This window comes from Alosa sapidissima, chromosome 18 (assembly GCF_018492685.1).
Source record: "Alosa sapidissima isolate fAloSap1 chromosome 18, fAloSap1.pri, whole genome shotgun sequence".
NCBI classification, from domain to species: domain Eukaryota; kingdom Metazoa; phylum Chordata; class Actinopteri; order Clupeiformes; family Clupeidae; genus Alosa; species Alosa sapidissima.
The window spans coordinates 22,551,921-22,564,069 of NC_055974.1; the positions used below are offsets into that span (position 1 = coordinate 22,551,921).

The 12,149-nt window shown below is 46.2% G+C and overlaps 1 protein-coding gene across 1 annotated transcript in view; it reads left to right on the top strand.

Moving 5' to 3' along the window:
* Nucleotides 1-533: 533 nt before the first annotated feature.
* Nucleotides 534-12,149, top strand: part of LOC121690325 (adhesion G protein-coupled receptor L3-like) — a 118,495-nt gene continuing 106,879 nt past the window's right edge. The window contains exon 1 of the mRNA XM_042070810.1: nucleotides 534-1,404. Coding sequence (XP_041926744.1) covers nucleotides 1,326-1,404 — 79 coding nt within the window. The 5' untranslated portion in view covers nucleotides 534-1,325. The remainder of the gene's footprint in view (nucleotides 1,405-12,149) is intronic.

Here is a 12,149-nt window from a genome sequence, read left to right on the forward strand (position 1 = left end):
ACGGGAGTTTGGAGGACTCGCCGGGAATAGAGATTAACTTCTGAATAGCTCTGTCATGTCATCAATGGTAGATCCACAATGACAACTTTGTCTGACCGACACTGCAGCCTGTGAGTGTTCCCTTTTTTTGCACTTCACTCTTCTGAGTCATACAGTGAGTTTCTGTGTGTGTGTGTGTGTCTGCGTGCATGTGTGTGTGTGTGTGTGCGTGTGTGTGTGTGCGCGCATGTGTGCGTGCGTGTGTGTGTGTGTTTGTCTCTTTCTTTTGTTTGACTCGATGAGAGGACACGTCACTCACCATGGGTTATAACATGCGTCACTAAACCACATGTTCGATCCGGTCTGATCCAAGTGTAACCTGCGTTGTGTTGAACCTGCGCGATTCAGCCCTGCACACGCCCGGACTCGAACCCGTGAACAGCAACACCTTGGATCGGGAGGCGAGCGCGCTAACAATTGAGCCAATAGCCCAGGCTACTGGCTCGCATGCCAGCAGCACTCTTGAGGCGTCGGGAAGTGAGGTTTACCAACGTTCCACAAGCACAGCTAAGCTAGCTGGCATCCGTTACACAAGACTGTCCGTGCTTGTCATCGCCCATCGATGCGAACCGCGTATGTGAATGCGAACGAAGGACGCATTCCTCTCGCTTGAGGTCAGGCCCCAGTCGTCATCGCCGCATTGAGCTCCGCAATGCTCACGCCGCCCCGGCCTCGCGGTGTAGGAAGCGGATCACTTCTCACGGCCCAGCACGGCTAATGTGTGTGTTGACAGGTCGAGGCCGTGGAGAGTTTCTGTTCTGCGCGAGTCTCTTTCTCTGAGGATTATTGCTCTGCTACGCCTGGCTGAGATCCACTCCTCGCATTTTGCTTCTGTTGTTCTTGTTCTTGTGACAAACAGTGAATTACTGGGATTGATTATTTGATGAGTGGATGCATTTTGAAATATATTGTACTTTGAATGGCCAGATATCGGTTTCTCTGTGTGTGTGTGTGTGTCTGTGTCTGTCTGTGTGTGTGTGTGTGTGTGTGTGCGTGTGCGTGTGCGTGTATAGCCAAGATAAAACATGACTGAATCATGCATCGAACCAACTTCACTAGAGTTGTATCCTTCAGTGTGATATGAGGTAAAATGACCCATTTTTCTTTCTCTTCTGTCTCCGCAGCTGTGAATTCTTTTTTTTTTTTTTTTTTTTTTTAAACCGTGAGTGAGACCGCAAGAGGACCTGAGTGGAACTGAGAGCCTCAGCAACCAGGAACCAGGAAGCTCTGCCAGGGGACCAGTGCTTTTGGGGCTCAACCCAGTGAAGGCTCAGCGTTTGGGGGGGATGTGTCGCGGAGGGGAGGGGGCCATGTGGAGCGGACGCTTTCTCCTCCTCGCCTGTGTCCTGGCTCCGCTGGCACTCGGTAAGTCTGTGTGTGTGTGTGTGTGTGTGTGTGTGTGTGTGTGTGTGTGTGTGTGTTTAAGGTTGCATGCAGTTGTGTGCAAATGTGTGTTTGGACTTTATGCAGTTATTTTTTTTTTTTTTTGATGTGAGTGTTTGCGTTTCGGGAATGGGGTGACAGCCCACTCCTCTCCAAGCTCTTCGGTTCTTCCTGTTCTCAGGTCCTCTCCCTCCTCACTGGAGAGCTGACAATGTAATTGAAGTCATTTGAATTTAAATTGAAAGTGCTCTGTGTGTGTGTGTGTGCAGCTGCAAAATGTGTGTGTGTGTTTGTTTATGTGTGTGTGTGTGTGTGTGTGTGTCATGCAAGTGTATGTACATGCACACTCCAGATATCTTGTGTTACAAGTTTAGTTTGTGTGTGTGTGTGTGTGTAGAGAGAGAGAGAGAGAGCTTGTGCGTTTGCATAGATAGCACACACGTGCACACAGAAGGAAAAGAGGCTGTCGGAATCCCGCTCGGCCTGAAGAGGGGCAACAGCCCATAAAGATGCTAATTTGATAGAGCCCGAACCATTAATGGCAACTGGAGCAAATTGAATTGCTACGCTGCTGCATCTCCTTGCCGAGCACCACTGTAATCAAAGCAAGCACTCTCTCTGCTCTTGCATGCCTCTGTGTGTGTGTATGTGTGTGTGTGTGTGTGTGTGTTTGTTTGTGTGGTTGTGTTTGTGCTGGGATGCTCGATATAGCCCATATGACGTGAACACACACACACACACACACACACACACACACACACACACACACACACTTTGTCCTCCCCGCTGACTAAATGACAGTGATAGAATGGTTGTGCTGCTGGGATGGCGACTCATTTGATAAGTAAGTCCATGATGGTATGGAGGCTGGCGCCAGCACTGTTGAAATAAAAAGGCACACACAGTTCAAATAAGTGTGTATTCAAGTGTGTATAAGTGTGTATTATATCAATGCTGTTTTAATAAGTGGCTCAGAGATAAAACACTGGGCTGTTAGTAGACAATATTTGGTTTTGTATTTCCTCAAATTTCTCAAATGTGTGTGTGTGTGTTGAGCGAGTAAGCTGGTGGCAGATGTAGATATCTGTGAAGTGTGCCTTGGCTAAAACTCTCCACCGTTCAGAATTGGTAAATGCCCTCCCAGTCCCCCCCTTTAAACAACTGCGTATTCTAGCATCCCTCCTTTGTGTGTGTGTGTGTGTGTGTGTGTGTGCGCGTGTGTGTGTGTGTATGCGTGTATTCTAGCATTCCTTCCCTGTGAGAAAGTATTACAGCTATTTACAACAAGCACCCGCAACAAAATGATTTTTTGTGGTTTCAGCTATGTGTGTGTGTTTGTGTGTGTGTGTGTGACAGCGAGTTCCCCTTACAGCCATGTTGATTCTTCCCATCCTCATATTCACTCATTCCCTAACATCCATGTGATTAGAGTTTGGCTGATGAATCCCAAACCCAGAGAAACACCAGATTCTGTCTCCCTCTCTATCTCTTTCTTTTTCTCTCTCTCCCTCTCTCTCTTTCTCTCTTTCTCCCTCTCTCTGCGTTCCTCCCTTCTGGAAGTCAGAGCTGCAGTTCTGTTCCAGTTGTGCTTAATCCTGTTAGGGCACTCTGGTGAAATAAAACCTTCGCCAGAGCTCCTCTGCTGCTGTTCTGGTGTGCGCACACACACACACACACACACACACACACACACACACATACGAAAGCCTGTGCTTGTCAGTATGGGAGGTACACAGCACTCCTACCTGCAACTACCCCCTGCAAGTCAGCTTCCCAGTGATGGGGGGGGGGCAGACTAAACATCCTCAGAGAAAAGAAGAGACTGAAAGAAGCGAGCAATAAAGCGCGTGATAGAGAAGCAGAAAAGAAAGAAGGAGACAGAATGCAGTGAGGAGAGAGAGCGAGGTGGGTAGTGGTGAAGATGTAGCCGACGCTGTGTGGGCAAGCCCAGTCTCTCAGCACAAACACACTCCCCACCAAACACACTCCCCACCAATCACATGGGAGACATAAACGTATGGGTGCCAGCGTACCCCCACACAACCACATCAGAGAGAGAGAGAGAGTAAGAGAGAGAGAGAGAGAGAGAGAGAGAAAGATAGATTGTTTTTTTTTTGTGTTATGGTCTTATGTCATTGTGAGTTATGTTGTATGTAACAAGAGAGAGAAAGAGATAGAGAGAGAGATAGAATGGTATAATGAGATGTAAAAAAACCCTAGCAAAAGTCTAGCAAATTATAAAATAAGAAGACGGTGGTGAATCAACTGCTGTTGCACGGACAGTCCTTCATCACAGAGTCCTGTGCGTCTGGACTGTCAAGGAAATAGCAAGCGTAGTTTTATGATTTGCTGGCATGGTTGGATTGATGGATGGATGGATAGATGGGTGGGAAAAGCTGATGGGAACGCACACCATCCCAGCGGGATCCTTCACAAGACAAGAGGACACTTGGAAATGACAGACATTTGTCATGATAAGAACACAACACGCGCTGTCAGAGACAGAGACAGAGACAGAGACAGAGACAGAGACAGAGACAGAGACAGAGAGAGAGAGAGATTGATAATGGATAATTGAAAGGGGAGAAGAGAGAGAATGAGGGAGAAAGAGAGTGAGCGAGAGAGAGAGAGAGGGGGCAATAAGAGGGGAATAAAGGGAGAATGATGAGAGAAGGATGAGTGAGGAAGAGTGAGAAAGCAGGTTTAAGCAAAGAGAGGGAGAGAGAGAGAGAGAAACAGAGTGTGCTGTTTTTCATGAGGTGTGTGTACCGTCGGGCTTCAGTTCACAGCAGGTAATCGACCATCCTCTGCAGATATCCCTCAGGCCACAAACGTACACACACACACACACACATACACACACACACACACACACACACACACACTCATACTCCCTCACACCATGTTGTGGTACATGTGTAGCGTACACATATAGACATTAACACACCTCGCTGCCCTCCTGTGCACATGTGGAAACACACATACTCTTACACACACACACAGGTATGCTAATGTTCACACGTTCACACATAGATATTTCTAACTGACTGTGTTCTCTCTCTTACACACACACACAGGTACATTAATGTTCACACGTTCACACATATATATTTCTAACACACACACACACACACACACACACACACACACACACACACACACACACACACAGACACACACACATACACACTTACACTTACAAATCGCACATGTTCAAATGGATACATAAATAAGGACTGGTTCAGGAGGATTTTGTCACGTATATGCACACCCAGACATGATTATTATGTTCTTCAGGACGTACAGATGCACACGCATGCTCGCTCGTACACGCACACACACACACACATGCATAGGTATATTACTGTTCACACATAGATATTTCTAACACACACATACCCACACACACACACACACACACACACACACACACACACACACAGACAGAACCATGTTAAAAATCAAAGCAAGGGAAGTAGTCTTGACAAACGAACTGTACTAATCATCTCTGGCCTGATGCAACATGCTGGAAACATGCAGGATTCCACTTGGCTCCCTCCAAATCAATTCCTGTCCAATGGTGATGGGAATAGGAGATGAAATGTTTTTTCTTTCATTCTCTCTCTCTCTCTCTCTCTCTCTCCTTCTCTTTTTTCCACCTTCCTTTGACTGAAATTCAGTTTATCTGACGGCTTTGTTTCATGCCAAATAAATAAATATATAAACACATACAGACACATCTTCTCAGTTACACATTTTCAACCTCTCTTTCCCTCTTTCTCTCTCTCCCTCTCTCTCCCTCTCTCTCTCTCTCTTTCCCTCTTTCTCTCTCTCCCTCTCTCTCCCTCTCTCTCTCTCTCTCTCTCTCTCCCTCTTTCTCTCTCTCCCTCTTTCTCTTTCTATTTCTGCTTTGATGTGACTATAAAGTCATTCCCCTTATTCCTCCACCACATATTGAAAGCAACAGTCCCTCTCTCCACAACTGACAAGCAACAGTCCCTCTCCACAACTGACAAGCAACAGTCCCCCTCTCCACAACTGACAAGCCACAGTCCCTCTCCACAACTGACAAACAACAGTCCCTCTCTCAATACTTCTAAGCAACAGTCCCCCTCTCCACAACTGACAAGCAACAGTCCCCCTCTCCACAACTGACAAGCCACAATCCCTCTCCACAACTGACAAGCAACATTCCTTCTCTCCACAACTGACAAGCAACAGTCCCCCTCTCCACAACTGACAAGCCACAGTCCCTCTCCACAACTGACAAGCAACATTCCTTCTCTCCACAACTAACACACCTGCTGCTGTCTGTCTGACTGCACCTCTACACTGCTGTCTGTCTGACTGCACCTCTGCACTGCTGTCTGTCTGACTGCACTGCTGCCTGTCTGACTGCACCTCTACACTGCTGCCTGTCTGACTGCACCTCTGCACTGCTGAAGTGTTTTAATTACCCCTCCCCTCGCTGTGCCTGTCTAGCCGCCTCCGCCATGAGGGCGTCGTTGTCATCCCTAAATTTGACTAATTAATCTTCCCATTGGCTCCCTGTGTGTTAATGTGTGGATTTACATGGTAGTGTTCTGTGTGGCTAATGATGGGGGGGGGACACGAGATGATGCCCAATAAACGCTCTTGAACAATAGTCTTAAGCTGAGGTATTTAAGGAGAGTGTCTTTAAAGCAGAGAGGATTCTGGGGGCTCTGTCATGTTTGCATTGTTCGTCTGTTCTTTTTGTTCGTGTTCCAGACGTAGAGGGGGGGCTTGTGTTTGGTGTTGTTATGACAGAGACAGCCGCAAGTGCAGAGATTTTGCTCATTAAAAGCAGCAGAAGTGTGATTTCAGATGAAAAAAAAAAGCCTCGTTAATCACCTCTCAGGGAACCAGTTATAGATTACAGTTAGGACCCCTTACAGATATACAAATGTGTGCACACACACACACACACACACACACACACACACACACACACACACACACAGACACATACAGACACATACACACACACACACACACACACACAAACACATACAGACAAAGACATACTGTAGGCATACACACACAGAGGCAAACCCACATATTACAGGTATTATTGCCTACTCTACAGAGAGTGTATTTCATGTTAGGGACCCCATCCCTCCTCCATTATCTGAGCTGTCAGACCTGAGCTATGTCTCACGTGGGAATGGGATACCTCCTGATTGCAACCAGGGCGCATGCTGCTGCTGCTGCGGTTCCTCCTCACGTTTAGGGGGCATCTTGTGTGAATCTGCTGCTTCAGCTCTTTATAGGACTCTACTGCTGCAGCTGTTGTGTCTTTTTTTTCCCCCATGCTGCTGCAAGCGCATCCTTTTATTTAACCCCCTGTGAAACAAGGAGATGAATCACAGCAGTTCCCACAGAGACCCTGGATCACATATCCTGTGTGTCTGCAGACTGTTGGTGTGGGGGTCTGTGATTGTGTGTGTGTGTGTGTGTGTGTGTGTGTGTGTGTGTTTGCGCGTGTGTGTGTGTGTGTGTGTGTGTGTGTGTGTGTGTGTGTGTGTGTACATACACACAGTCACTGGATATGAACTTGAATAAAAAAAATGAAGGCACGCTCCATTCGAGCAGGACGAGCAGTTGTAGAGGGATCGGCACAGATTTCCCACTTGTGTGGCAACTGATTCCTCCAGAGCCATAATGGCGGCTGTGCGTGTCTGCTTTAATCACGGAGGTGGAAACAGCCATCACCCACGGCAACAAAGACTCGTTCAGTTGCCTCTGAAGTATCATGCCAAATAAGGCACTAATTATCTAATGTCGTGTACAATTTATGTTTTCATCCATTTAATTTTTTTTTATTCTATATTTTACTCTAGTTTGCATGATTTGGGAGGATTTATTTTTCATTTGCGGTTGCAATTTTCCCAATAACCAACTGGTGATGACCAAGGAAAGCTCATGAGGACCATGAACGGAGAGGGCATTTGTGCAACAGTGCTGCTGCTGTACGTCTGACTGACATTTAGTTTTCCCATGTCAGCATTTAGTTCCAGCAAATGTCCATAAGAGTTCATTACGCGTGGCCATTGGTGCTGTCATGCCTTCGGGAAAGCACTTCTGACAGAGATTCCTCGTGTCAGAAGTTGGTCATCGTGTCACATCGGATGAGCACACTCGAGTTCACTTGTGTGGGCATCTCATTGGGCCGTTGAGAAGGTCAGGCTCGGGATGATTTCCCCTCCGTTGATGTGATGTAAAGAACCGAGAGCTGACGGGCTCAACATGATGCGAAGATGTGGCCCCCAAAGGCATCAGTAATCGGGACCTGGGTCAACAAAACGCTATGGCGGCAGAACAGACAACAAACAGTAAATGAGAAGACTCTGCAGACAAGCAGCAATAAGAACAACAACCGCAAAACACATTCAATTTGATTGCTTTTCGCGGTACCCAAAGTGCTTTACACTGAAAGAAAGGTTGGGGTCCCTACAACCACAATCATTGTATAGCTCCTGCAGTACCTGGGAAATGAATGGCAGCCATTTTGAGCTAGAATGCTCACCACACTACTAGCTTGAGGTGGAGAGTGAGGGAATAAATCACAGAGCTGCCAACCCTCACGCATTGGATTGGCGTGAGCGTGCGTGGAGCCAATCAAATGAATGGATCTCGCGGTCAATGCGTGAGCGTTGGCAGCTCTGAGGTCATCCTATTACAAACCACAGACGTAGCTAGACCACAAGAACAGCTAGATAAACAACAAATACACACCACAAAGAGGATCCATGTTCTCCACACCCATTGCTTTACCTTACACAAAAGTAGGTCTGAAGGCACAGTGTCTAGCATCCAGTCGAATAGTGTCCATATGCTTTGCTCTTTACAGATGAAGTGCAAACCTAAAGCTGAAGACCTAAAGTAATGCAGATTTCCTTACCTCAAGTTGCACAACTGAAGCCTGGGAAGTGTTTCACAAAAATCTGAGCGAGAGGTGATTTATCATAGGCAGAATTGGGCGGTGCTGTTTTACTCGTGATCTGTTTGCCATGCCGAAGCTGTGAAATGGAACACTTAAGAGGTGAGGTGCGAAGGTGAAGATGCAGTTTGTTTTTGTAGCTACGTGCTGAAGAAAGACAGACGTCCTCGTGGACAATTAAACCCTCGAGGAAAATAAATAAGTACATACCACATGCATATGCACACATATGCCTGGGTTGTTGCTACTGGGAGACGATCAGCAGAGCCTGTAGAATACTTTTTTATGACTTTGCAACTCTCTTTGCGTTACACACAGAAAGTGTATGGAAAGGCTAGCTCTGCATACATTTTTTCAGACCGACTACTCGTAATGGGCAGTATTTCTTAGTGGTTTTTTTTTTTCTTTTTCTTTCTTTCGCTCTATTTTTTGGTAAATGGACTGAAGCCTGGTTTGCACTGCGGGCAGAAGCCAGTGACCTTTGCAGAAGTGGCCAGTCTTTTTGCACTGGCTTTGGTTCGTTGTGTTCGCATGTCATTTGAATTCAAAGCAGCAGCTTCTCTCCTCTTCTCTCCTCTTCTCTCCTCTCCTCTCCTCTCCTCTCAGCCCCACAGACAATTAGGTTTGGGCCAAGGATTTCTGAACGCGCTGCGACACTGCTGTCCTGGCCGGCATCCTCTTAGCCTTGCGAGAGAGGGCATGGCACATTGAAGAAGAATGTTCAGAATGTCAGTTATTTTACAAAAACAGAATGCCAGAGTGCTTTGAACATCTTAAGAACGGCCTTTCTTAAGACATGTAAATATTTTCCTTTCTTTCTTTTCTTTTATTCTTTCTTTCTTTCTTTCTTTCTTTCTTTCTTTCTTTCTTTCTTTCTTTCTTTCTTTCTTTCTTTCTGTCCTTATTTTTGTGGAGGCACAATTAAAGGACAAACCATCCTCTTGGTCAGCTGACTGCATACCAATCCAGGTCCTTCTCTGTGTCACATTTGGCCATGCGAAGCCTCCTTTTGCAGGATGAGGCCCAAGTCACAGGCTCTCCTCTTTAAAACCTCATTCTGCTTGTTCTCAAGCCCAGTCCGCACTTCCTAGTTGTAGTGATGGAGTGAGGTTGGCATGCCAACTGTGCATTTGCATCCTAAGTTGTGGTTCTGTTAATTGCCTACAACATCTTCCTGTTTCAGAAATATCTCCTTTGTGTTGTTGTCCCTTTTCCTCTACCGTACGTAAAAGGAAAGGGGGGTAACATAAAAAAATAAATAAAAATATAGCTGAAGCCTTCTGGTGGAAAGGTTTTGTTTTGTTTTGTTTTATTTAATTTATTTTATTTATTTTATTTATTTATTTATTTATTTATTTATTTATGTATGTATTCATTTATTTATTTATTTATTTGATATCTTTCCCCTGTCTCAAGGTACAAAGGTGCTCTCTCGGTCCCCAGAATACAAATGACATTAACTGCAAACATTAAGCATTCCTGTCCTCTAGGCAGTTGGGTGAGTTGCCCTCCGGAAGTGCCTTTGGCATCCATGATGGAGGGTGTGCTTGACTGAACAAATCAACAAACAGACAAGCAAACAAACACATCAGGCGATAACAATCCTGTGCTCTCCTGCCACATGGTAAGCAGAGGATGCTAGCCGTTTAGAGAGGCTAGTTAATGAGGATTGAAAGTGACTGGTAGGTCAGGGGCCCATGGATGCTCACACACATTAGCTTATCATTAATGCTTATGACTCGGGCAAGCCAAGTGATGAATATCGCAGCATGTTGCCCTCAAGCACAGACCAGCAAACGAGGTTAGGGTTTAGTGCAAGGCTAAAACCCACACACACCCACACACACCCACACACACACACACACACACACACACACACACACAGTAGAGTGCTATTTAGGGGAACAATAGCCACATGCCAGCATTAGTCGTCATGATGGCCATTAGCTGTTTCATCTATTGAGTGCTTAGAGTAGTATTTTTATTTTAAGAGCATCCGAATGGTGGTGACTGATGGAGCATGTGTACAGTGGGGAACTTCCTAAAACACACGCACGTACACACACACACACACACACACACACACACACACACACACACTGAATAAGAAAGAGAGAGAAACACACAGATCCATACAAACACCCCTCCCCTGTACAGCGTGATGTGCTCTGTAATGTAATTCGCTCGTCTGTATCAACCCAAAAGAAAATCACAGAGCTGCTGTCGGACGCAGTGATGTGGAGGGGAGCAGGGAAAATAATAGCAGTATAATTTATACATTACTTCTAAGCCATGACTCCGTTCTTAACAAAGCACTGCGGCACTCTTTCAATTTTCAACATTTGCACAGGAATGATAAAGCAACAAGTGGGCACAAAGGAGGTGTGTCCCATCACGCAGCTAGCGCGCTAATGCCCCATCTGAATGCTAAGCCCCCTGGTCTCCCTTCACGCTTCCTCTTGCTCAACATTGATTGGAGGGGGCCAGCATGTAGCGTACCGGGACGGGATCTGGGGGCAGGCGGCGGGGGGCGGGGGGTGAGAATGTGCTGGCTTGCATTCCCCTGGCATTGACGCGAACCACCAGCGTGTTCTGTGTCCTGATTGCATCCGCGAAGCCGGCCACTCGCTTTCCATAACGATGTGGATTGCCTTCCCCTATCTGCGGGGCTGTGCTCTTCTCATGCAAATAGACCCCCATCTCACACGCACCACGCCTCGGCTGCGCGGCGATTTGCATGGCAATAAACACCACACTGTTCATGGTCTTAGGCAACGAGCAGAACCAACAGCGCTGATTTGCTGGCTTTTTTTATGTCGGTTGCTAATTTTCCTCCTTTTTCCCCCCTACCTTTCCTCCCTTTTTTGTTCCAAAACAATCAGGCTGTCATCATAACTGGACAGGTATCGATGAAAGGTGTGGCCCCTGATTCTGGCGAAAGTTTCTTTATATTTTGACATTTTAACGTCAACTTCAGTCAGATCAGATGCAATCAGCGCTTCAGTGTTTTCCTTTGAGCGCTTGCGTGGCAGTGACCGCTGAAGTGGCCTCATATAATCTGACTCAAAGTCACCTCACGCATAGATAAGCCCTGGACATGACATAGTGGAGATATATCTCCGGTTCATTGGAATCTGTTGGACCAATCTTAAAACCAGTGGCCTCTAGAGGCTGAAATTCCGGGTTCGGAAAGTAAAATTCCTGCCAAGTATTTGATCCAACCATTTAGTAAACCGACTCATCCTAATTAGGAGCCAGGTATGATCAGATAATTAGTGATATCACCTGTGTTAAGTGCACAGGTAGAAAGAATATATGGCAGGACTTTTACTTTCTCGAACTGGGATGTTCCCCTCTAGACTCGCCACTGACAACTATGGGATTCCTGCACTTCTCACATTGCCAAGGTATGAGTCTTTTCCCAAAGTCTTCTAGAAGGAAACAATGTCTTTGCCCTTGACAAATGCATTTACACGTTCTTGCTCAGACCTCAATTCATCAATGCTTGGCAGTGCAGTGCTGCTCCGTCTGCTTGTATCCATTTGTTTAGTTCTAGCATTGCGGCCATTGTCCTAGCTACATTTCAAATAAATGTTTTACTTCAACGAAATCCCTCTTAGTTACACCCCCCCCCCCCCCCCCCCCACACACACTAGACTAGTCAATCAGAATGGCCCTTCAAGAGTTTCCAGGCTATAATGTCATTGAACAAAGCTCTTAGCAGTAGGTAATTGGATATTGTATTAGAACTGGATGTAGATATGCT